The 27,789-nt window shown below is 37.3% G+C and overlaps 1 protein-coding gene across 5 annotated transcripts in view; it reads right to left on the bottom strand.

The window, feature by feature from the left end:
• The window catches only part of STAG2 (stromal antigen 2), a 119,200-nt gene extending 101,252 nt beyond the window's left edge, over positions 1-17,948 (bottom strand). Inside the window, exon 1 of one of the 5 annotated variants that reach the window (XM_016119922.2) lies at positions 17,702-17,948. Coding sequence is in view for 1 of the 5 variants with exons in the window: in XM_036227293.1 (XP_036083186.1) it covers positions 16,715-17,035 (321 nt within the window). In the remaining 4 variants the exon portion in view is untranslated. Of the gene's footprint in view, positions 1-16,714; positions 17,051-17,136; positions 17,259-17,701 lie in introns of those variants that run through there. The other 4 variants (XM_036227292.1, XM_036227293.1, XM_016119921.2 and 1 more) reach the window with 4 other exon arrangements.
• Positions 17,949-27,789: the final 9,841 nt, after the last annotated feature.

Genomic DNA, 27,789 nt, shown 5'->3' with positions numbered 1-27,789 from the left:
AAAAAACCTGGGCTTTTCACACTGGTTTCTCATACTCTATTTACAATTTATAAAGCACTTGAGCACAGCTCAATCCACAAACGGTCCACTGAATGCAACTTAGCACTCTCTTGGGCTAGACAAAAGGATGCATAGATTGTTGCAGGTTTCCTAAGCAACTGCTGTCTATAAACTGAAATGGACTAAAACCATGAATAAGGTTAACAGGCATTACAAAATAATTCACAAAACTAATTTAAAATAATTAGATACATTTACCTAATATTAAAAAACAGTAATTAACCCAGAAACTACTATATACTCATAATTAAAAGACCCTCAGATTAAACTTAAGTGTTATCTGTGACATTCAAAATACCTTGCTCAAAAATAAGGGGAAATATTCATTCTAGCTATTAATCAAAAGAACACAAATTAAAGGAACCTGAAATAAACACCACAAGCAAACTGCTTATAACATAGCCAAAGCAAGGACAATGTGGTTATCATATACCACAGCAATGGAAGCACTGTAAGGTAAGTACAACCCTATTGGAAAATGATACATGTTCATTTACAAAAAGCTTTAAAATTTCACACTGACTGACAGCTTGATCCCACTGGACATAATTAGGGGAAAATACAAAGCTACACAGAGAAGCAATGCCATCTAAGTCAGAGGGGAAAGAGACAAATGTACAGCAAGAAAAATTATTAAGTAATTCATGGTATGGCACAAAATAAAAGATCCCCCCTCCACCCCGCAAAAAAAAAAAAAAAGACAAAAATGTGAATGGCTACATTGGTTCTCAGTCAGAACCAATTCCAATGTGTGTTCGGGGGTTTCCACACAGCACATCAAGTAATTCTCCAGCTGGGTGTCCTACAATTCAACTCAATTCTGACACTATCTAGGCTGGATATAGCACCAGATTCTACAGTTTAAGGATTTAAGTCCTACAAGACTTCCTCCCTCACCATTTCAGACACCAGTGGCTAGTCCAGGTTGTTACCTGTGCTTCTGAGGGACTGGCAAGGTTCCCCTTTCTCAGGTTCAATTAATTTAAGAGAAATCTTTCGTTTACTAGATCACCAGTTTATTATAAAAGAAACGCCAGATGCAATAGATGCATTGGGCAAAGTATGGGGAAAGGGTTTGCAGCTTCCATACCATGCCATCCCAGAGGGTACCATTCTCCCCAAACCATTCTCCGAACCCTGTTCTTTTGGGTTCTAATGGAGGCTTCATTATATAGACATGACTGATTAAATCATTGGCCGTTGGTGGCTGAGTTCCATCTCCAACCCCTCTGCCCCCTCCCTGGAGATCGAGGTGGAGGGGGAAGGGGTAAGACTGAAAGTTCCAACCTTCTAATCACAGGTTGGGAGTACTGGCAACCAACCAAACCCCATCCTTAGGTGCATTCCAAAAGTCACCTCATTAACATAAAAGACACCTTTTCATTCTCGGTACTTTAGAAATGCCAAAGATCTGGGGAGCTCTGTACCAGACATGGGAGAAAGACCAAACATATATTTATTATAAGTCACAATACCACGATAGCCCTACCTCGCATTATAGTCAAAAAATAAATTCCAGGTGCATTAAGTTTTTAAATATGAAAAGAAGCGGAAGAGCATTCTCCATGTAGCGGTGGGTAGCAAAGTGGGGTGCTGCTTGGGGATTATATCGGAATATGGAAAATCATTTGATGTTTTGTATTCTTTTCACTTAATATATACATAATTATAACCATATAAAACATGCACATGGCACTCTGTACTTACCCTTTTGGAACACTTAGCATATTTAATTGTACAGCTTATTTAATCTTTTTTCCCCCTAACTAGACTTTAAATTCTGTGAGGGCAGGGAACAGTCCTGTCTTGTTCACTGTTATGTCCTCGAGGGCTTAGCACAGTGCCTGCCACATACTAGACATTCAAATATTTTTGGACCAATTCTACTTCTGTGAAAAGGTGGAAGCAACCCAAATGTTTATCATGGATGAATGAACAAAATGCGGCCTATACATACAACAGATTATTCAGGCTTAAAAGGGAAGGAAATTGACACACGTACAACATAGATGAACCTTGAAAACGTTATAGCAAATAAAATAAGTCAGTCACCAAAGGAAAATTATTCTATGCTTCCTTTTCTATGAGGTATGTAGAATAGTCAAATACATAGAGACACAAAGCAGTACACTCGTTACTAGACGCTGAGGTTGGAGTGAAAGTAGGGAATTTTCAAAGGGTAAACAGTTTCATTATGGGGTGAGGAAGTTCTGGAGATGGATAGTGGTGATGTTTGCCCAATGTGAAGGTTCTTAATGCCATTGAATTCTATACTTAAAATGGTTAAAACGGTAAAATTTATGTATATTTTACCAAAATTAAAATAAGTATTTTTGGAATGAAGAAAGAATTGTGAGTGGCCTTTCAGATTGATAACAATAATTTCTCTTTGAAATATTTGCCCAAGAAGCAGAAAAGTTAATAAGATTTTATAAAATATTCATATCTGGCATTATTTCAACCCAAGGTTAACTTTTCCATAAAACCTGAAGAAAACTGTAAGTGGTTGGCTACACACTTATTTCACATGAAAGTACAGAGAAAAGAGAAAAAGGTTTTCCTTTTCAAAACAGACTCCAGCAAATCCAATCATAATTAACACAGCTATTTTGAAGAGTACATGAATTTCAGTATATTATCTAATACTACTCACACAATCAATTCTTTGTATTCCAACACTAATATAAATGTTTCATACTAAATAATTCCAACAAAGTTTTAGTTAACTTTTTAGAATGCAATAAGCCAGATAGGTCCTCCCTTGCCCTGGACCACTTCCCAGCTTATCCTTATTCTTGGTAACCTAGGTCTGTATGAAGAACTCAATATCCAAAAGCCACAAAGAAAACAATGTACACAAGGATAATCACTGATCATACTAGCTTTAAAGATAATTTCAACTTGACATAACTGGAACAACAGCTTTTATATCATATACAATTTAAAAGCATCTCCCAGATAGAGAATATGTCATCAGAACTCTCTTCATATTTGAGATGCTTATGGATTTTATGCTACATTTTCCTAGATTTTCTCCTATTTCCCTGACCACTCTATCAATGGTCCTACTTCTTTCTCCTATCCAAATAGCAATGAGGTATTCATCTCCGACCCTCTGGCTTTTTATTTATAAGTTCCCTGCTCTAAAAGCCTATATTCTCTATGCATAGAGATCCCAAATGTATATCCCTGTCTCCTGCTCTTCTATCCACTGAACTCCAGATGCAATATCAGCTTAAGGTTGAAGTATCTAAAATACAATTCGACTCTCTCCAAAAATCAGCTACCATTTAAATGTTAAGAGCATAGTAGTACAACATTATCTATCGCTATGTTCCAACGACATACATTCCAAGAAATTTTTTTAGTAGAAACAAAGAGGTATGTTTTCCAGGACATCAGAAAATAATGACTTATGTGCTATCAAAATATTGACTAAAACATAATTATTGAAACTTTCAATACATAGCAGTTTTTCAAACATATAAACAACATACATGTGGTTTATGTATGTTATTTCCTACTAAATTATAAATGACAAAGCCAGGAATTCTGTTTAAGTCAACTAATTCCTTGCTTCACATCTAGCTCGAAACTACACATCACAAATATGCCATAATTGGTCAATGAATGACTCTTTAGGCAAAATGAGGGGTTGAAATTTAAGCTGTAAGAAAAAGCTGGATGGCAGACCTCTACTAAGAGATAAAGGGCTTCACAGAACCTAGAAGTGAGACTAGGGCACATACACCTCCTGGGATTCAAGGCAACTCATGAGAATAAACTTCGAAGAACTACAACTCAGACTCAACTGTGTCCCCACTCCCACACCAAAACAGGCCTGAGCACATGCCACAGCACTCGACTTCTTTTGTTCCAGGGAATGCCCATTTTGGTCCATTAAAATTAAATCAGTTTAAAAAATTAAATCAGTTTAATTCATGATCAGCTTGAAAGTAAGTCTAGCAAGTCTCAGCATACCACACAATGTATCCACTCAATATTATACAATCTATACTATGTCTCAAACACTATTCTAGGTGCTGGGGTTAAGACAATGAATAAGACAAGACAAATATCCTTGCCCCCACTGACTTTACATTCTAGCATGGGGAAAGAGACAATCCATGTAAAGCTATGTTTGATGGTGAAAAGAGCCTTGCCAAGAAATAAAGCAGAGAAAGAAGGAAAGGGAGTGCTAGGGACAAAGGACATTATTTCACATGGCATAGCCAAGGAATGCTTCAGTGAAAGGCTAATTACTTTGGCAAAATGTCCTCAAGAAATAAGGAACAAAGCCAGGCAGAGGAACCAGCAAGTACAAAGGCCCTGAAGTGAATTACTTAATCTCCTTAGACCTTGTTTTTCTCATCTGTAAAATGGGTATAATATCCCCTACACCAGGGGTCCCTAACCCCTGAGCCGGGGGCTGCCCCAGTCCCCAGCCTAGCCTCACAGCAGAAGGTGAGCGGTGGGTAAGCGAGAGAAGCTTTACCTGTATTTGCAGCTGCTCCCCAAGCGCTACCTTCACTGCCTCAGCTCCATCTCAGATCATCAGGCATTAGATTCTCATAGAAGCACTGGTCCCTGGTGCCGAAAAGGTTGGGGACCGACCGCTGGCCTATACAAGTAAAGGTAGTATAGTATATAGTATAACAAGTCTCTGACACAAGAAATGTACTCAATGAATGAGAATATTAGTTACCTGGGGACTACCAAGTCTGCAAAACCCTCATAATATTGTTTGGTACACTCAGAAAAGGTATTGTTATCTAACTTCCATAATAACATAAGGCAAATAGGATTATACCTATTTTATGCTTGGGAACCTGAAGATCAGAAATTTTCCTAATCCTCTATTGACCTCTAAAATTCCCATAAGGATGAAGAAACATAACTCCACAATTAAAGAGAGGACTTAAATACATTGCCAGGATGAGGAAACCATTCAAATTAATGTCAACTAATCAGCAGTATAGTGCTGTAGCGCTATGAACATGGACTCTATAGCCTAATTGCCTGTTCTCATCAAGGCTCCCACTACTTCCTAGATACAGCAGATTCTCAAATGCCATTTCATTCAACATCGTTTTGCTATGTTGATGGAAAAAAAAATCAATTTCCTGCCAGGATCACTGTCTGTGTTGAGTTTTGCACATTCTCCCCATGTCTGCCTAAGTATTCTTTGAGGTCTCTTTCCCTCCCACATCCCAAAGATGTGCACATGAGGTGAACTGGCATGTCTACATTGTTCCAGTCTGAGTGAATGTGGGTGTATGTGAGTGATGGGAGCGCATCCTGTCCAGGGTATGTCTCACCTTGCACCCTGAGATGCAGGGAGTGGGCTGGAAAAGAATTCTCTTGTTTTCTTAATCTTTCTTAAATGTATATATAGCTCACATATATTTCAATGTTTAATAGTAGAAATGTTTTGAGCCTTTATTTAGAAGTTTGGTGATGTTTTTGTGACCAGAAATATGCTGTAGGAATTTAATTCTCATTTACATCAATTAGCCTATAGTAAAACTGGTTTCATTTTATGTCATTTCTTAAAGTCAGTTTATAAGAACCTATCAACAACATTAAGAGAGGACTTACTATATGTGTCCTTGAGCAATTTTATGTTTCGCTCTGCACCTGTTTCCTCATAGTAAATAGGAAATAACAGTACCTATTTCACAGGGTTACTGAGAGAATTAAATGGATTAATTTTGAAATGACTTCTATTTCAGTGCCTAGCACAGAGTTATCTAATGTCAGCAGTAACGGTATAAAAGTTAAAAAAAAAAAAAGGAAATTACCATCAAAACATTTCTACTTTCCATGGAGAATTTTAGAAATTGTAAAGATACTGGAGATGGAAAAGCAGCACAAAAAGGAAGCTAGAAAAAATGAAAACTGAAACAGAAATGAACAGTACAAAGTGGTATCATGATGTTGCCTGCATTTAAACTGATCTACCTGAACAGATTGTTCCTGTAAGTATTATTGCCCTTTAGCAGGAACACTACTCGTGAGACATATGCCAACAATGCTCTGGCGAGCATTTTGTTTCATAATTTATCTTATAACAACTTTAATTCCTTGAAATTAATTCAGATGTCGCTTTACTGAGGATTAAAACAAGTACACTATGATAGATGATTGGCTAAAGAAGCTGTAGTACATATATACAATGGAATATTACTCAGCCATAAGAGATGAAAAACTGCCATTTGCAACAACATGGATGGACCTTGATATAATCATGCTAAGCAAAATAAACCAGACAGAAAAAGTTGAACATCACATCACTTATATGTGGGATGTAAACCTAAAAGCAACAAATGAACAAGACAGACAGAGACTCATGGACATGGACAATGGACTAGTGGTTACCAGCGGGGAGGGGGAAGGGTGGGAATTAAAAAATATTAAAAAAATAAAAATTAGAAAATTAGAATTAAAAAAACAAGTACAATATAATAAACGTTATCATCTTCCTCCATCCCTCTTTTAGTTGTTAGCGGATGATTATAAAATATGAAACATATCACGTGTAACTTCAGACTGAGAATGATTTATCCTCTATCAGCTCTTGATAGAAAACAAGCCTTTCTTTCTCCTACCTCATTTCCAAAAGTTTTCTGACTACTTTGAGAAGTTCAACTTCCTCCTCAGTCTCATCAATTTAGGATTGTCTCCTTTAATTCTCTACCTCCAAAAAAGTTACCACTACAAAATCTATAAATCATCCCACTGGGAGGCAGTGTATCACTGTGTAAAGTATGCTGGACTTAGAACTGGATTTAAAAGAAAGCTCTGCCCCTTACTAGCTAAGTTATCTTGGGCAAGTCACTTAACCATTCTGAACCTCAGTAAATGAAAATAACCATCAAACTACCTTACAGGATTGTAAAAAATAAAAATAAAAATAAATGGTGTTAAGGAGTGTAGTACAACTAGTACATAATATCCTGTAGATACAAACTTAAAGTTTATCTTTAATGCAAAGCCTACTAGAAGAAACTAATTGACTACTTCTCTTTCAATATACAGCTCTTTAATATGAACATTAATAATGTAATTATAATGCAAAGTTACATTTCTAAAAAAACTAAGGTTTCAATTCAATTATTTGAGAGCCTGTATATGTACAAGATGAAACAAGGTTTCAAAATCAGATAAAAACATAATTCCTAATCTGGAAAAGTTAATAATCTAGTTATGAGACAAATTTGGACATTCACCAATATTGTACATTAAAACACTACATACTCATAAATACACACACACAAATAATTACCTCTCAAGTTAGGTTTGCTATTTTTCTGCAGCACCCTGGATGACTGCTTCAGTCTAACTTCAAACGTTTAGGAAATTATTCCCTACAAAAGAAATTTTTCTAGTATCTTGTATTGTCCAAATAATCTCTCTGAAATTTTTCAAGTATATTTAGAACACCCAACTACTGAATAGTCTTCAATGAATAGCACATTATGCATTGATATTTAATCAAAACTCAAAAAAGTACACATACTCAGAGCTGGAAAAATCCGTTTGTCATTGACAAATTTCCTTTTCAAAAACATACCTTCATGCTTCTGCTTCCCTGCCAGCCATAAGCTAACACCACTTCCTCAATTCTCCTGCCAGGGATAAAGTCTGAGGAATGTCTTTTGGCCTGGATGAGTGTGGAAACAGGGAGGGACATATTCCAAAGGGAAAACGTTATGGCTTTGCTAATATTTCGTTTTCTCTACTTCTTTAGTAAAGAAGGGAAATCCTCAAAGGCTCACATTCCTATCTTTAATACTACTTCTTTAAACCACAAAAAAGGCCTTTTTAGTAAGAGGATATTAACCGTGTTCTTTGTAATACCATTCTAGTCACCATAAAATTTGTATATTAGCTATAAGACAGTAGACACACTGGTGAGTATAGAAAATTTCTCCTTGGTTTTGAAGAGGAAAAAAAGGTTAAAAAGCCAAGAAAAGAGGGTATCATGTATCCCAAACCTGAAATGGAAATACTTCAAATATATCAAGCCTAAATCATCATACATAACATATATAATTAATTTAATGAGAATCATATAGCTACAAAGACATTCAAACTAACATTCCAACAAAGAATCCAAAAGTAAATCATAAGCATATATAAATTTAAATTCCTATTTTAAAGCAAGCATTTAGAACTTGAAATAAAGAGTCCCATAATAAAGTGATTGTTGATTGAGTCTTTTGCTTTTACACAGAACCATAATAACATTTAGAAAGGTTTGAACCTTTGGATAATAGTAACTGGTTATAGTAACTGGGCTCTTTTAACTAAATGTAACAACTACCAAACACTGAAGCATTCTAAGGCTTCATTAACAGTCCTCAATTGTTCTTTTCCCCCTACAGCTATCCAGAGCAATCCTTATTTTTAAATACTTGTCACTAATCTCAAATTAAGGACACTGTAACAAAACTGTATTGACTGACGGCTATTGGTTTTAGTTTAACATTCTTTAATATATAGTAATCCAGTACATAATGTTTTTTAAAAGGGTTATTTTTTAACCCCTCCCCATGATAAAGCCCAAATGACAATGCTTCCTGAGGGCAGAGTCTATATAACCTAGTTTACCACCCACTGTATATCCCCGATTCTGTAGGCCTCAGTACTAATTGATAGAACGATGAATTGAACCTTTTTGAGAACCTGTGCGCGCGCGCACACACACACACACACTCCCCCCCGCCTCTCTCATACCCTATCCATGGACCTCAGATTAAAAACCAGCAATAGCTTTTTTTAAAAACTATTACTTTTAAATAATAAATCAAATACATGAGAAATAAACTTTTGCCTTTCATTCACTCAAATTCTTTCATCTGGTAAGAAATGCAGTTCCCTACATCCCTTTCAATTTCATGACAGCTTTAATGAACTACATTAAATAAAACATTTTCTAAAAACTGAATAGACCTACTGAATGACCTCTTGGTTGTTTTCAAAAACAAACAAACAAACAAACAAAACCCCCAAAAGTGAACTAGGGGGATAAAAACACAAATTCCTCAAAGAAATATTAAAATACCCAAGTATGAAAACAAAACTTGAAGTCTTCTTCAAATCAGCTCTCTACCACTCACACCTACTAAAAGAAAAATAGAACTATCTTAGTTTACAATATAGTAAATCTGTGATTATGCTGAAATTATTTCTCCAAATATTTGAATTTACCTACGGTAATCATTTTTGGGGAGTGGGAGGTACCACAAACATAGGCCAGGAATACAAGGCAACTACAAAAGTCACCAAAAATAAAAGAGAACTGTTAATTTTATGAAATGACACATTAATCTCTTTAAGACTTAACTTTCAAATTGTTACCAAATCATTTTAACTTCGGATAAGTCCCTGAACTGAAACTTTTCCTCTTTTCTTATACCACTCTTTCTAGTCACAAAATACTCCTTTCAGTTTTTTTCATGTTCCACATAAGAACCTCCATGAAATATCACATTATAAAATTCACGTTTCCTCCTAAGAAAATGGTAAAGGAGTCTGAATATGTAAGGGAAACACAGATATAAACAGTAAAAATAATTATCCTGGAGTTCTCTCTTTTTTTATTTAGGCAGACCTCAGAGAAGTTGCTTTTCAACATTAAGACATATAATCACTGAAGTCTGAATAGTCACTTGAAAAAAGCCAAATGGAAATTCTACCAGCTTTAAAAAAATAAAACACTTTATTTCATCTTTTACTATCGACCCCGTCCCAATAAAAACTTCTCCAAAAGATTAAAAATAAACAAACTCAGAATATAGAAGTCTAAAGTAATTTAAATCACTTTCATGTCCAAAGAAATCTCTGTAGTGGTTTCAAATCCCTTCCTAGCACTTACTAATTGGACAAGTGACTTGGCCTCCCTATGCTTTGGTTTCCTCTTCTGAAAAAGTGGGTATTAATTAGGGTCATCACACATCCTACTTTCTCTGGGACAGTCCTAGTTTATACTACCATCCCAGCATGTCATCTGGCTAGTGCCCTCTTTCAGTCTCAAAAGTATCCTGGTTTGAACAATAAATCATATGTTCATCCTACCCCTGGTAAGGTTATGAAGATTAAAGGAGCTAAAACACATAAAACATTTGTAACTGTGTCTGGCATATAGTGAGACCTCAGTTAATGTTAGCTATTGTTAACGTTTTAGTCACTGACAAAGACTTCATAAAAAGTTTTGAATTGCATAATAAACGGCTTCTACAATATTCCTTTTTACAAATAAAATTAGGCATTTAATGCTCTACATTCAATTCTTCAAAACAACTAAGTAGTATTAACTGCTTGAAATCAACACTAACCAATTTATCCCACAGAGATGGCAATACTATCAACTGCATTCACATTTTATCACACATAAATTTTAGTAGAGACTATATTAGTTACTGACAGGAAAGGAACTGAAAGTAAAAATTTGGTTAGTGCCAAACCAAGTCCCTCAATATTCTAGCAGCCTTTCTCAACCAGGGTTCCTTATGTTAACCACAGAACTCAGAAAATGATCTGAGTGACAATTTCCTGAATACTCCCAAGAACAGTACATAATGGGTATCTTTCTAAATGCACTGGAGAGAAATTAATTCAATGGATACCTTGGGACACCAGGGTCCTGGTATTCTTAGGGTACAAAAGGGAAAATACAGATGAAAGGACCCAATATTGAACAAAGCATCTGGACAGAACACAGCATCACCTGGAAAAATTATTTCCTACAGAATGGTGCTTAAGGGAATGATGAACATAAAGTATATAAATTTGACTCACGGCTATGTAAAGCACTAATATATTCAGTTTTACTTCTTCTCCACTAATTTATCTTAGGCTAGATATCCAACATCTAGCATTCCTTCGAATAAGAAAAATTCTAATTATAGTTTATGAAACACAGTAAGAAGAGGAAAAGCAAAGAAAGCCGAGATCAATTCTGATCACTAATGAATCTAATAATCTGCAGCACCGATATTTTCTATTACCTGATAAAAATAAAAACAACAAAATTTAATAAAGTAAAAGATGAACTAGAGTAGAAAGTAGCAACACAGAAGATGCTAACACTCAAAATATTTAAAATTACCATTAAATAACAAAAATAATCCCCCCTACAGAACCAATCAGAGCAGTGAATTATAAAAAAGTCACCTAAATTTTAATGTCAAATCCAACCACTCAATAAACAAGTTGAATGATTGGGGAGAACTATTCTCAGACGCACTTAGCCTACATTCAGTAGAGTATAAATGACCCAAAGGGGAAAAAAAGTGAAACCATTCTACCTTCCTTAGTATGACAAAAAAAAAAAAAATTCGACATATTCTCCCACAAACTTTTGTAAAATGAGCATACTCAAACAAAACCAAAGTTCAGATTTATTTCAACTATTTCAACTAATAGTATAAAACACAATTTAGACTTTTCATCAGGCAGCAACCCATCTAACCCTGTTTATCCTGCACTATACATGAAAAAGTCGTTTTATAACATTAAAATGACACATGCTTTCTGGTTATATACAGATAACCCAAGACCTAAACCAGGTAAGAGAAACCACTGCGCTTAACAAAAAGGCACGAAAGTTTTGAGACCAAGCTAATTCTGGTGTGAATTCAGGCTGCAAATTATTACCACGTGACAAGTCATTTACTGAGAGCCTCGATTTCCCCATCTGAAAAATGATAATAACCACCTATCCTTCAAGGTAGCTGAGAAGATTAAATAATACATGTTAAAACATATAGCCGTTTTCGGCATTTAAAAGGAACTCAAATGGCAAGTAAATTAGGACTTTCTTAGGGTATCTCAGGATCAACAAGTTATAGGTCAAATTCCATTACAACAAATATTATCAATGCAAAAGTATAAACAGAACTTGTTCCCACCCCCAGCAGAATTTAAACTACTTTTTAGAAAGGAATTCTACCTTCGAGTTGTACATTAGAAATTATCCAGAGTTTATAGAAATCTCCCTAGTTTGTCTCATCAAGCCTAGTCATGTATTTTTCAATTAAAAGAATAAAAAAGAACAGACCATTAACCTTATTCACTTTCCCTTCCTTTGGCGAAGGGAGAGTTTAAAACAATTCCAATAATCTCTTGACTAGACAAAGCTTATGTAAAGACTTCTTGTTTTCTATTGGTTACTATCAAATACAGAACTGTAAGCATACATTAAAAACACGATTCAGAAATAACTACTATTTCAACATAATAAACATAATAAAAAAATAAGTAAATAAATAAAAAACAATTCAGACAGATTACCACAGCTGCTAAAAAGACTTAATTAAGACTCCACCAGGCAACACCATTTACACTGAAGATATATAAAATTTGGTTAAATTAAATGCAAAGCAGGTAACTCAGAAGACTGAAAAAAACTCAAACTGACAATTTTGTTTACTCACATATCTTTGGCCAAACGGAACATGCAATAACCACTGCTCATGATAGCTAGAAATATATTATACAGGATCACTACTGAACCACAAATTATGTCTTAAACATATATCAAAAGTAGAAAATTACAAAAGGAAAATGTAAAGAACTTTTAAAATAACCTGTACCTATAAAGGTTTTTCTTTACTCTCCAATGATTACTCACATATATACTGATACCCGTAGCTGAGATCAACTCTTTCCTTTGTTATGCTCCCCAGCTCTCCAAAAATATACCAGTGCTCCACTGTACAGTAAAACTGTTACATTCAAGGCTTCGAATAATCTAATAGCAATTTTAGAGCACTAATACAAGAGGCTTTTTTTTAAAGTGAGACAAAAAAGTCACATTAAAGAGATATGAACGTTATCCCATTGAGCTGTAATAGATCACTGCATATGTTAATGTAAATTTTAAGCTCAAAAGTTAACTTCAAGTATCAAAAAACTGAAGTCTTCCATCTATTATAAAGAACCCAAAGCAAAAAGAACATGCTATTCACTATTTACTCCCTTCCCACACATGACTGTGGGTGACATCAGTTAAACATGCAGAATATTATGCATTACTAAACAGTCCAAAGAGTATTTTCACATCCAACCCTATATTCCCAAAAGATAATTTGAGCTTGCGCCTGTTCACCACCCATTTGAATTCATAGGTCTTCAGGCCATGGGTCCTGAAGTCAATAATGTCTAAAAGAACAAATGAAAAAGGAATGTAGAACTTAATTTCATTAAAATCTTGAGTGTTTGGGCTTTAAAAAAAAATCCTAACTAAATAGACTTCAAAGTTACCAAACTCATAATTTGTTGGTTTAGTAGTTTAGCTGTTGCCTCAGCACAATAAATCTGAAGCCACAATCATCTATTTAAAATTATTTGCAAATAAGAATTCAAAATATGTAACTTGTCTTAACATCGTTCTAAAGCTAAAATGAATATGAAATATACAGACTAATATTAACAGTTATGAAATGTCTGTTCCCGGAGGAGGGTGGAATTTTGTTTTCACAATTACAGAACACACTTCACCAAACAAAATTAAATATCCATTATTTTGGATTCTGTAGAACTTTAACATATATTGAAAAATACATCATATGGGGAGAAAAACCCTGACATTGAACACCACAAAATTGCAGAAAGTAAGGCACTTACCTCCAAAGAATTTAGAAGCAATTCACAAATATACTAAGGAGATAGGGTTTTAACTGCATTGCACTTTTATTTTAATTGATGGGTAATGGTCAGAATTTTTGTAATAGGAAACATTAAAATATTTTACATATGAACTTTTAACTATAGCACCAGATTCTTGGGGGAGGTTAACTTATTTTATATGCAAACATCCATTTTCATATGGGTTAAAAAAATCCCCCTCCCCCACTGCCAGTCTCTGATACCTCAGAATGCTATAGTTGTTTCACGGTGGGAAAGAATGGCTAGTAAGGACATTTCTTTTCCAATTCTTTTCTCTATCCATTCATTAAATACCAAATATTGAAACTGAGTTCAACTCCTACAATTCAATCTTCCTACCAGGAATGCTCCCTAGGGCACCTGAAACCACTGTCACTTATTCCAAACTGCCAAAGCCCCTCCTATTAATAGTAAATCTTTTCGTACTGATGACTCACTGTAACTCCAACTTAATGAAATTGACGCCAAGCAGAATTTACAAAATTTGCAAATGAAGTTTTCCTATTTTCAAAGGATTAAAGAAGAAACTAAAACTAGAGCACATTCAGACTAAGTTACATTTAAAGTTCAACCAATTTATGTTTTTATATTGCTTTTCCTACATGGGTTCGAATTAAATACTTTTTGTAAGTTGCTATATTAGAGTTGTGAAATTACTTATACACAAGCACAAGTTTCCTATGCAAATAACTGATATGTAAATATAAATTTAAGTCATTACAACAAAATTGCAAGACCAATTTAAAATTTTTTCAAGTTTAATTATGCAAATTTAAATATACACAAAAGTAGAGAGAGTAATAGTACAATGAGCTCTCCTGTACTCAACCACCCAGCTACAACCATCAACTCAATGTTACTTTTGCTTGATCTCTACCTTCCACCACTTTCTCCCCCAATAATTATCTTCAGAAAAGAATTAAGAGGAAGACACTGTGCTCCGGAAGTACACCGAGAAAAAATCCAAAGATAACATTAGCAAGTATCTAAAACTAGCAAGAAGACAAGAATCTAACAGGGTAGCTATACAGCCATTCTACACAATGCCTTGTTACGTGGTAAATTTAAGAATTCAGTCAAAAACAACAACAAAAAAGCCATCTTTAAGAATTTTAATGACGTCTGTAAGATCCTAAGGACATATTTAAAATTATATCTAAACGGATAAATAGGAATACGTGATGAAAATGAACTTTTAACATGTGCAATTAGCTTGCATCTATGTAGCACCTTGGCTCAAAATGGGGAAAAAAGACTGTTTAACATAATGTGTCATAAAATTACAATTCAACCACTTAAAAGACCGCTGAACGCTTACTTATGCCTTAACTGGTCCTCCTGATCCCTAATTATACATATCAATGTAGAAAGAAAACCAGGCATTTTAACGTTAAGTGATTTAAAATGTTCAAAATCAACTCCACCGTTCATTGGTGAAATATACGAAAGCAAGTCTAAACTACCTGAATTATGTCGTTAAACAAAAATGTATCCATTTTTCCAGGGCCGGTCTTTTTTTTTTTTTTTAAATAAGTTCACATATACCCTTAAACGCAACGCGCTAGTCTACAGATAGAATTAGGAGACCGCCTCCTGCTTTTGCTCCTAACCAATACGCAGAGAGAAGGTTGGCAGGAAAGTGCTGCGAGGACAGTAACAAACACCAGCAGCTCCCGAGCAGGCCCTGCTAGAGCCAGGAATGACGCACTTCGGTAACCCGACTCTTTCTCCCCTCCACCCCCCGCCCCCAGCAGCGGTGCTGACACCGCCAACAGCCCGGAGTAGGAAAAAGACAACAGAAAAAAGGCAGAGGTTGGACTGCACCAGGATTCATCAAGAAACCTCGATTATTCCTCTTTCGACACTAACCACTAGGACTAAACAGGAAAGGAAGCTTCGTGCTTAAGCAAGTTCCATCATGGTGGTTTAAGAGTCACTAAATTAGCTGATAATGAGTCCAATCCACCGAGACAAATACAGGGTGTGGCTGCTGTGAAATACGGCGGTCCGTGGGAGAAAAGGGGTATGGAATTTACACTCCAGTGTGAGAGGAAGATGGGGCTTCACGGGGCGGGGGGGGGGAGCATTTTAAGGAACCATTTCAAACCAACACAAGCTTTTCATTTACTTCAACCTAATCCTATAGATCAAAAGTTTCTAATAGATATATCATGTGAACTGTAAAAAAAAAATAGATTAATCACCATGACCCCCAATTAAAAAAGTCCATCCAAGAGAAAAGAGGGAGGTGATAGGCAACAACGTATAAAACATTTCTAGGCCACGGAGAAAGTCACAAACCGGATGAAACTACTAATGTGATATTAAAAATTAAAGCTGAACACAGCAGCACGAAAAAAATCACACGATAAAACCCGTTACAGTTCAGGATTAAAAATAAAATGACATGTACAACAAGGGGCAGCGGAAACTAAATGTCGAAAGTACAGCGTCTTATTAAAAACTAAAAGCAAAACAAGACATTCTCGCGACGAAAAAAAAAAAAGGGCAGAAATCAACAATACGTTTACAATGTAGGCCAGAATGGGAACGGGGCTCAAAGTTTTGCGAAACTACTTGATGCTGTTTCCCACACCGTCTCTCTCCAATGGCCCATCCGACCCTTTCCGTTCCTAAAATCGCCGTCCACAGATCAGCGGGTGAGAGAGAGAAAAAGTCAACCCCCCGCCAGAATAAAAGTGTGGAGGGAAAAAGCAGAAGCTGCCTACCTGGGGCAAGGATCAGATCAGTTCGTGTCTTGAGAAAGACAGCGCGGGTGGGGGTGGGAACGAAAAGCAGCACTAAAACTAAAACAAAAGTGGCGCCAAAACCCCCCAACAAACAGCCTTCCACTCCCGCCCTTCCCCCCCTCCACCCATGCTAGCCAGGCAGGGCCCCCCTCGGGGCAAGGGCTGCACGCGGGGGACAACACCGCCAGACCCCAACCTATTTATAAAATTGTTGTCCGAAAAAAACTGACCGAAGTCGGGCCTCGGAAGGGATGGAGAGATCGATGCCAATCGCTTTCCCCAGCAGTTCCCCCACCACGCGCTGGAGATGATGGGGCGGGGGAGAAGCAGAGGGGCCCGTCACATGAATGTTGTTCCCTCTCTAGGAAGGGAGGAAGAGAGGGAGGGAGAGGAGGGAGGGAGGAAAGGAAGGAGGGGAAGGGAGAAGGGAGGGGGCACGAGGGAGGGGTGTGATCAGAGTAGATTTTCCCTCGCCTCCCTCGGTCCGAGGCCCAAATATACACAACTGAGCCTCCTCTCCTCCCCTCCCCCCAGGTTCCTAGCACCACCATTTTGCTCTCTTCCTTCCCCTCAACAAGATACCGCGCTCTCCCCCGCCAACCACAGTCTCCCCGGCTTGCCTCCCCCGAGTACGGCTCGCACTCCACCCCACCTCCAGTTTTGATTCTCCCAGCCTCAAGAGCCTGCCAGAGAAAAGACACCTAAATCTAATGCTACACAGAGAAGCGGAGCCTCCATCTTGCGCTGCTCTGCGTTCTCCATTTTGGGCCACCCTTGGGGGGAGGGGGGTGGTCGCCGTAGAGGCCCCGAGGGAGAGTGGGGCGAGGGAAGGAAGAGAAAATCTTCAGGGAGGGTAGTCGAAAAGAAGAGTCCTGCGGTAGAAAGCCACTCTAGGAGTAGGAGGAGGTAGGGAAGAAGGGGGCTGGAAGTTCCTTGACAGTGTGGACGTAGCGACTTGGTACAACGGAGAAAAGAGCTAGGGGTTATGCGGGGATGACGAGTACCCCCGCCTTGACTTGGCCACCCGCTCTACGGCTGGCCCCGCTGGGGGCAAAGGAAGAAGGGAAATTAAATGGCAACGGAGCGCCCAATCGCTTTTCCTCCCAACTCCTCTCTCGCGCCCTATTTCAACCGTACACACCTCATGGTGGGCCCCGCGCCGTCCGGGTGCCCCTCCAAACTTCTAGAAGCTTCGCCTCCGCCATTTTATAACTTACCTCCCCCCTCAGCGTACACAGAGGCAGCAACGAGACTGTTCGCCTCCCCCACTCCTTCCTTCTTTCTCAGGCCGGGGGCTTCTTCACCCCTGGGCTGGTACAAGATATTTTCCCCTTCCTCTTCTTTACACCCTCGAATTCTACTCAGGGACGGAAGCTCCCGCGGTTCTAGAGCGGTGGGGGGTTTTGAAAGTGGCGGTCGGATCCGGCGGGTTTTTTTTTTCTTTTTTTTCTTTTTTTTTTTTTTTTTTTTTTTTTTTTGGTGGCGCTTCGGGATTGTTTGGGGTGTTCGCTCTTCGGCGACTTGGAGGCGAATGGAACGCGCAGGCGCCATCTGTCGGCCACGAACCCGCGCTCCGCTCCCGTTGGGAGGGAGCGGCATCTAGCGTCAGCGTGCTGGCACTGCAGCGCGGGGCTCCCACCCCTCCCACTCCGCGTACTCCTCCCAGTCACCAGCCAATCGCGGCTGGCTGCCTCCTGGGTGCAGCGTCTCGGACGCCACCGCCAAACGAGGCGCCGGCAGGGGCGCGCCGCCGAGTGGGGTAAACAAGGTGCCGTGCCCGCGCTTGACTTACTCATTCGTTTGGCAGCGCTTCCGCCAGGGACCTGATAGGGCCGTGTTTCCTCTTTCTTTATTGGGGCCAGAGGCGGGGGTCGACCAGACGGAGAAAGGAATGTTCGGCGCAGCACGCGGCCGTGGGAAATCGGAAACCGGGCTCGCTCGGGACTCGTTCCCTGGGCCCCTCCGCGCCCCGCGCAGCCCGAAGTGGCAGCCAAGTTGGACATCACCCTGCGATGTCCCCTCTGACACGCCCCAGTGAGGAACCTTGGCCCTAGTTCCCGAACCGCGGCCCCTACTCTTAACTACCAAAAGGACTCAGCTCTTGTTAACTCTGGCACTTGATCCTAAATGATTTGAGGGTTTTGTGTTTTGAGTTTTTTGTGTGTGCTTTTTGCTCCGGGTGTAGAGAGAAAGCAAGCTGATTCTCTACCAGGAAGACCTGGCACTGGGGGTGGGGGGGAATTTATTCTTGACAACTCGCGATTCCTGTCTCCCAGAAAACGTAGTCTGTCTCTCGAGGGTCTGGAAGACGCTGGGAGCTGGGCTACTGGGCTAGGCCCGGCGCTGGACCTATTTATTGTCGACTCTTGAGCAGGTGAAGGGGGTGCGGAGTGAAGTGGAGGGGATATCGAAATTTGGTTACCCAAGAAGTCGAAGGGGACCTACCCGGACTTCCTCCACTTCCCCCGCTCATCCACGTTTTCCCGGAAACATGGGCAGGGGTGGCCTCATGATTTAAAGAATTTTGCTTCCTTATCCTGCCTCCTTACCCCTTCCCCCAGGTATTTAAAGTGAGAACGGACCCCTTCCGCTTCCTTAGTTAATTCAAGTCTATATCACCCTTTTTATGTTTGTTTTGAATCCAGTTTCCCGGCCCTTTGACTGCCAGGCTCTTTCACGCGGGGGAGATAAACTCGGAGAGGGCCTGTCCCCTCTGAAGCGTCGCTTTTCCTAGGACAGGAAGAAGTGACCTATTACAGTTGTCTCCATTGCTGTTATAGAAGTTCCCAGATTCATACAATCGTTTAGTTCAGAGCTATTCGTTTCTGTTTCCTTTAAATATTTTTGGTTAAAATATTTCATACCAAATTACTTGTCAATTAGCGGAAAATGAGTAAATGTACTTAATAACAAGACAAACTTTCCAAATGACAAATATCGCAAGCTGATGTAAGTCGAGATTTCATCCGCTAGCACGTCTAAAGCATTCCTAATGCTATATGATTATTTTCAGTCCTTAAATTATATTCCTTCCACGTCTGTGTCTTAGTTTATCTCCCATCTTCTGTGCTTACTGGTTTTTTCCCCGCAACTTTAAAAACAATATTTAATCAACTGAACAATAAAAGTTAAACAGAACGATCTAAATATCAACAAGAAATAAAATTGAAGACATTTTCACTTCTAAATCTTTGGAGAGTGCAATACTATTCAAAATAAATTTCCATTTCTTTTATAGACTCTCTTTGGTAGGATGTTACACAGTTTTTAATAGGTTCAAGTTACAGAATGATGCAGCCAGAACATTAAATAGGAAGTAGTGGAAAATTTACAGTTATATAAGTTAATACAAAATTCCACTTAAAGTAATAGAAAAATTGGGCTCTGTACCAAGTCATTTTACATTAATTTAGTTCAATTGTGCCAATTTAATGTCAATTGATATTAAATGATTTTCTGTTTTAGTATTAGCTGGAAACTACTGATTTTCTACTCTAAACATCACATTTCTAGCACATGGTGCAGTTTTTCATCTATTTTATAAATTTACATTCTAAGCTGATTATGTAGCACCTGAGACTTTGAACAATTTTATACTTTGAACAAAATTGAAAAATGCCACTGTTTAGTAAACTTACTTTCATTTTGTGAAAATACAACTGAAGGAGAATAACTAACTCTTATAACATCAGAAAAATTTTATAGCAGATTTATACTGATATTTACGATTGTTTCACAGTAACCCCTTTTTTTCCTAGAACTCATTCAAAAAATATTTATTGCGCCTTTGATATGCAGGTCACAGTGCTATGTGCCTCAGTCCTATTCTAACAAGTGGAATCTATTTCATAGGGTACTGAATGACTGAAGAAGACACCCTAAGGATTTGAGGACAAAATGAGAAAATGCCATCTGATGAAATATGTAACTAATGTAAAATAAGCTTTCATCTTAATTATTTGTAGCATGTCCTTCATGAAATGATATTATAATGGCAGAAGCTTTTGGTGCCTGATAAATACCGAAAAAGGAAAGTTGAATAGTTAGAACATTTGATACAGTGTAAGGGGCAAGACACTAATTCAAAAATATTCTGGTCCTAGAAATGCATATCCCACAGCGTAGCAGCCTTAGTCAAATAATCAAAATAAAGCATCCCACAATTCTCTTTGCTCTGACTCCATACAAATGAATCAAGCTTTTGATTATAAATCAGGTTTTCCAGATAGTCTCTTATTCTAGACAGCATACATATATGTTTTGTGTTTTCTAATACCATTCTAAACGGGACCAAAAATCCAGAAGCCTAAAGATGGATAAATTTGAGTCTATAGAAATTTAAAATTATGTATATCAAAATACCAAAACAAAGTCAAAAGATAAACTGTAAACTGCGAGAAAATATTAGCTACATGAATGAAAAAAGCTAACTTCCTTAATATACACAGAACTCTCACAAATCAATAAGATAAAAATACTCCATTGGAAAAATTGACAAAGGATATGAAGTCTACTAACTTATTGGAGGTAGTGGGGGAAGGGAGAGGTAGATGGGGTAAAAGGGGTCAAGTATGTGGTGACAAAGAAATTTATGGGCGGTGAACACACAATGTGATATATATATGAATTATTGTTGAATTATACACTTGAAACTTATTGGATTTCATTAAACAATGTCACCATAAGAAATAAATAAGATTAAAAAAGAAATGCAGATGGCTAATACATATATAAACGAGCTCTGACTTCATTTCCCACTAAGATGTGCAAATTAAATTCCACTTCTACCAGATTGGCAGATGTTTAAAATTTGGATAATATTCAGTGTTGGTGAAGAACTGAAAATTTTCATATATCATTGGTGGAAGTATAAACTTTAAAAAAGGTATCTCAACATGTAAAATTAAGCTAGCATTTCCATTTCTAGGAATCTATCATACAGTTATACTCATGCAGATTACAGAAAGATATATGTAGAAAGATTTTCTTTATAGCTTTGTCATAAAGAGAAACTGACAACAATAGAAAAGGCATCATTAAGGGACTGGGCATACAATGGAGTTCTATGCCCACCATTAAAGCAATTAAGTATGTGTTTATTTACTGATACACAAATATGTCTAAGAGATGTTAAGTAAAAACAATCAAGTTGCAAAAAGCTTATATAGTGTGATCCCATTTGTGAATATATGTATTTTCATCTACATATATGTGCTTGCATATGCATAAAACATTCTTGAAGAATATACAGAAAACAACAAAGTTACCTCTCATGAAAGAAATGGTGTAGGATTCCAGGGCTTGTAATTTTGCTTTTCACTTTATGTATTGCTACCTTATGTTATTTTTTTTACAGTGACTTGTAATTTTTGCATAAATTACTTATGTAACTTTTAAGATCTTATTCTGGTTACTCTGGAAAACAATTTGGCACTTCCTTATAAAGTTAAACATACACTTACCATATAATCCAGAAATCTTACTCCTGAGTGTTCATTATAGAGAAATGAAAACTTATGCTTACACAAAAACCTGTACACAAATGCTCATAGCATATTTACCTATGATAGCCTAAAACAGGAAACAACCCAAATGTCCATCAACTAGTAAGCGGTTAAACAAACTGTAGTACATTCATACAATAGAACACTACTCAGCAATAAAAAGAAACTACTGATAGATGCAACAACTTGGGTGGACCTCAAAGGCATTATGCTTAGTGGAAAAAGCTGATCTCAAAGAGTTATACATGATGATAAAATTATAGTAATGGAGAACAGATCAGTGGTAGCCAAGGGTAAGGTTAGGGAAAGGGTGAAACTATTAAGAACTAATGGGAGGGAGTTTCTTCGTGGTGATGGAACAGTTGTGTTTCCTGATCATGGTGATGTTTACTTAAATCTCACATCTCATAAAATTTCATAGAAAAAAACACACAAAAAAATATGAAAAACCTGGTGAAGTCCGAATAAGGTCTGTACTTAAATCAACAGTATTGTATCACTGTTGATTTCCTGGGATTGACAAATTCTATGGTTATATAAGCTATTATCATTGGGGAAAGCTGCGTGAAGGATACATGGGAATTCTCTGTATTACTTTTGCAACTTCTCATGAGTTTTAAACTATTTCAAAATTAAAAGTTGTTATAAAAATGTAATGCCAGTAATAAAAGTAAAAAATCTCTGGTTAGTGGAAAGATAATTATGCCATTGTAAATTAATAAATTGATTTTCTAGCTTACAAATCAGCTTCTTGTGAACTTAGATATAATGACTTAATTTCTGGGATCCTTATCCTCACCCCTATATTAACTTGTACAATTAAGGGCCTCATACTTCAGTACTCACGAGTAGATGATGGACCTGTGGCATCAATAGGAAATAGACATACCAATACACCTTGTCTAAAGTAGCTGGCACCTTTCTAAGACATCTCAAATACCATATTACTGAATTTGCTGATTTTTTTTCACTTTGAATAATATACAATATTTCCATTATGAGTTAATGAAACTGAAGCTATATCTATATGCAAAAGATTCAATGTCTCTCACATACAAACCCTCCTACTTCTCATCTAAGCCACAGTAATAGTCCTATGTCCCATTTCTTTTACATCCGATACTGATTAGAATACTACCTTCCTTGCTCTCTTTTATGCTTACTCACTTGCTACCTTCTTACTCCTTTACTTAATGTAATTCACTCGCATACTATCTTATTAGCTCAGCTGGCCTACAATTATGCCCCTTAAACATTACTGTGCTTAAGAATAACCTAGGGATCTTGCTAAAATGCAAATTCTGATTCAATAAGTCTGAGGCTTAGAGTGGGACCTGAGATTCTGCATTTCTAACAAACTCTCCGGTCATGCCCAGCCCATGTTGCTGTTCTAAAGTCCACACTTTGAGTATGAGAGCCTAAGGAACAAAGTACAGAATCTGTAGGGTAGCTTGCAGCGCCTTCCATAGTCTTATCCAAATCTCATCACTCATAAATGTGAACTCTGCTGGGGCAATGTCTGTACAGGTCACTGTATCCCTAGTGCTTAGTATAGAGCCTAAAACAGGATAGGTGCTCCAATATTTACAGAATGAAGGAATGAATATATAAACTAAACAACTACTCCCTGCTCCTATACCATCCATTCTAAACAAACTAAGTTATTTCCTATTTTTCCAGTATTTTCCCACTTCTGTACATTTGTTCACACTATTTTCTTTCCTTTCCCAAGGTTGCCCCCATTCAAAATCTCTCCATCCTTCAGTGCCTAGTTTAAAGGAGAAAATGTTTATAAAGGTGTTCCCCGATGTCTCAATATGGAAATAATCTCTCTCATTTTACAAAGTTTCTCCCTACCAGATTTTCGATGCCTTGCAAATAATAATCATAATAATATTCATGTTTTATTCATATTTGCTATAACCATCATGTCTGGCACAAATGTTAGCATATAGTAGAAATCAATGCTTATTAGATTGAAATGAGAGAATGAAGAATTATCTAGATCAGCACTAGATATTAGACCTTTTGTGATGATGGCGGTTTTTATAATCCGTGCTGTCCAGTATGATAGCCACAAGTAGCTATTGAGCACTTGAAATGTGGCTAGCGGAACTGAATTTTTAATTTTAATTAATTAAAATTTAAATGTAAATAGCCGCATGTGGCTGGTGGCTATGTATTATTGGACAGTGGTTAGTTATCTAGATCAGAGGTCCCCAACCCCTGGGCCGTGGACCAGTTCCAGTCTGTGGCCTATTAGGAACCAGGCCACACAGGAGGCGGTAAGCAGCTGGCTAGCAGGCGAAGTTTCATCTATATTGGCAGCCACTCCCCAGTGGCTCATGGATCATCGCATTGCCTCAGCTCCTCCTCAAATCATCATACATTAGATTCTCATAGGAGCATGGGTCCCTGGTGCTAAAAAGATTGGGAACTGTTGATCTAGATAATTCAAGTTAGATTTGTTCTTTATTCTACAGTATTTATTGAGTGCCTCCTATGCGACAGAATAGACTAGGAGCTGGTGATTCAAAGATGAATAATTATGGTCCTTGTCCTCAAAGAGCTTGCAACCTAGTAAGAGAAGACAGTCAGGATCAAATAAATCCAATGAAGTGTTGTAGGTGCTATTGTAGAATACTGACCAAGTAGAATGTATGTACAAAGGTGAATGCGGGCAGGAGTCATAAAGGGGTTTATAAGGAAGGTAAGAGTTGAAATAACATAGTATTCATTAGGCAAACAAAAGATAAAGAGCTTTGCCCAGGGTGGAGTGTGTACAAAACCATGGAAAGTCAAAACAAAAGCCTCTCTCCTCTTGGAACTATAAGTAGTTCCTTTGGCTAACACCTAGGAAGTGGAGGGCAGAAAGCTCTATCAAAAGGAGACCTGGAGACGTTTATGCTGAAGATATAGGCAGGAGCCCAATCACAGAGGGCCCTTGGAAAGGCATCCTAAGGTAGGAGTGTGGCAATGGAGAGCCATGGATGCAACACGTTCAGTCTGACATTGTAGAACAATGTCGCTGGGTGATGAAGTGGAAAGGGATAGACAGTCTGAGAGGTCATGGGGCTTGCACTAAGCACTGGCAGTGAAAATGTAGTCAAGGCTTAGGGTACATGTGCTTTGTAGACTGAAATTAGATGGTAATTACAGTAAACATTTTTGTTTTGTCTTTATTTCATAATCCATTTGATTTTCCTGTTTTTTTTTTCTTTCCTGTTTTTTTTTTCCACTAAATGGCCAGATCTCCATGGAAGCAAAGTCAAAACTTGGTATGAATATCTAGAAATCTCAAGGAAAAAACTGTATTCTGCCGTCTGCTTAAATCACTTGAGAAATACTAGCCAAAATAATTCATTCTTATCAGCAGCTAATTATTTTATCCCTTATGATGGCACTGGTCCTAGTTATTTGTATTAAATGGTTAAACTTAAACATGTCATTGGATTTCTTTGTGTAGACAGATGACTTTTGCATTATTTTTTGAATGCCAAAATTCAATAAACAACAAAAAGGACTGAATAAGGCATGGGCAGACCTCTCAACTCAGACTTATGGATTACTTTGAAGGTCCTATTGTGATGCTGGATTTTTAAAAATGTTCAGGGAAAATTATCATTTTAAACCCATAAACATTTAATGATTACATTATTCTTTATTTTATTTGTTGCTATTGTGACATTGTTGTTCGGTATTAGTTTTTATAGAAATAGCAATAGTTTTTGGAAACAGAAAAAATATTGTTAGCAGAATAACACACACACACACACACACTAAACATTTTTAAGCTGTTTCCCTATATTGCTGAAAGTGAATTGGTTAAAGTTAGTATTGCCTAGCCAGAGCATCTGAGATCTTGCTCCCCAGCGTATGTTATCAGTTTGGCTCAAATAAACTCTTATAAAAATTCTCAGAAAAATAAAATAAAATCAGCATTGCCCAGAACCTCCAATAAGACTCTTTTATTGGCACACATGCAAGCATATAAAGCCAAGGTCATATTAATAACTAAGAGGGACAGGAACATTAATAACAACAAAGACTATTCTCTGAATTTAAGTGCAGTATTTGTTACTAGTAACTTATCAACATTAAATAAAATTTTAACACTAGAACCACTGTCAGAATTTGATGTCTATCATTGCTAACACATTTACTGTTATACTTTGATAGCACTTCTAATTTAGACACTATAAGTTACTGCTATAATTGCTTGTGGAAAGATTAAGAGGTGTGAAGAAAGGACGAAGGGGGATTTACAAAGTGGAAGAGGGCTAGAGACAGAAACTTATGAGAAAATACATTTTTATCTCAAAAATATAGACAATACTGGATTAGACTCTGGGCCAAATATTTTTTAAAGCTATAAAGGACATTATTGGGAAAATTGGCAAAATTTTAATAAAGTCTCTATAATAATATATTATATAATAATACTATGTCAGTGTTAATTTCCTGTTTTTGATCATTGTATTATGGTTATTAGGAGGATGTCTTCATTCTTAAGAGATATACACTGACATATTTAAGGGTAAAAGGGGCATCAACTTAACTGGTTCAGAAAGAAAGGTAAATATATTCCTTATGTACACATTATATATTTTGGTGGTGCGCTGGAGCCTGCTAGCACTGACTCACAAGAGCTGATTGTGCACATGTCTTCCTAACTCCGGTTAGTTACCTCACATTGGGAGTGTGAAATCAGCCATGGTGAGAACATTTACATTATGAAAATCAGCAAATGCTATAGATCAGGGAGATCTGGAGAGCCAGTTGTTAAGACATATTTGCCATGGATCAAAATCAAAGATAATGTTCAGATTCATGAAATTTTTGTGTTGTTATAACTGATGGGCTATTCTATTTTGTTTTTAACCTAAGTTGATATGTTCAAAAATAACCTATAAAATAATAAAATAATAACATATTTTAATATGCTATTCTCTAATCACCTAAAAATCTTACCTTCCCAAGAAAGTAGGTAAATATATACATTATCCTAGTTTTGTAATTATTTATTATACACTGTAAACTAAAAGCAATCACATATCTAACAATAGGAACCAGATTAGTTATCCCTAAATACTGCTTGCCTCATGCGGCTTTGTGAAGCCCCAAGTTCTCCATAAGGTTTCTCTTGAATACCACATTCAACATTGGTCCCTTCCTTACAGTTCATAGAATTGTGTGGAAAATACATGTAAGAACATTCAGATCAACCCTCTCATTTTTCAGAGGAGAAACTGAAGAGTCAAGAGATGAACACCACCACCCCCCACCCCATTAACACAATGTCCAGTGACAGTGTTGGGAGCAGCACCCTAGTCCTCTCATCCCCAAGCCCTGGGCTATTATTTCTCTCCACCACTAGAAAACACACTTTCCAGACCAGTTTTAGATACTGGATCATAGTCTTCTGCTTCCTGGCCAAACTTAGTAAGCTTATTCATTTCGAGAGTAGAAACACCTATCTAGCACAGTAGATGCTCAATAAATAAAACTTGGCGCTCAATAAACACTACATATATCCATTAGTTTGGAATGCCTTTCACATAGTTTTTTTTTCAAAGATGCTTTTTGACTTATTTTTGAAACTATAAAGCCCGATGCATATTTTCTTAGAGTTGTAAAAAAAGAACTAGCTACCGACAATGAAAGTAGATGACTTTCTTCACAGAGGGTGAGACATCCAAATGTCTAGATGCCAAATTATAAAATGAGATCAGATTTAGAGTCTGTATTGAGCTTTTATTCTTTCAGATTTAAATATGGTTTATTGAATACTTTGAGAACCA

This window comes from Rousettus aegyptiacus, unplaced genomic scaffold, assembly GCF_014176215.1.
Source record: "Rousettus aegyptiacus isolate mRouAeg1 unplaced genomic scaffold, mRouAeg1.p scaffold_m13_p_9, whole genome shotgun sequence".
NCBI lineage: Eukaryota > Metazoa > Chordata > Mammalia > Chiroptera > Pteropodidae > Rousettus > Rousettus aegyptiacus.
This window is presented reverse-complemented; position numbering and strand designations above follow the sequence as displayed.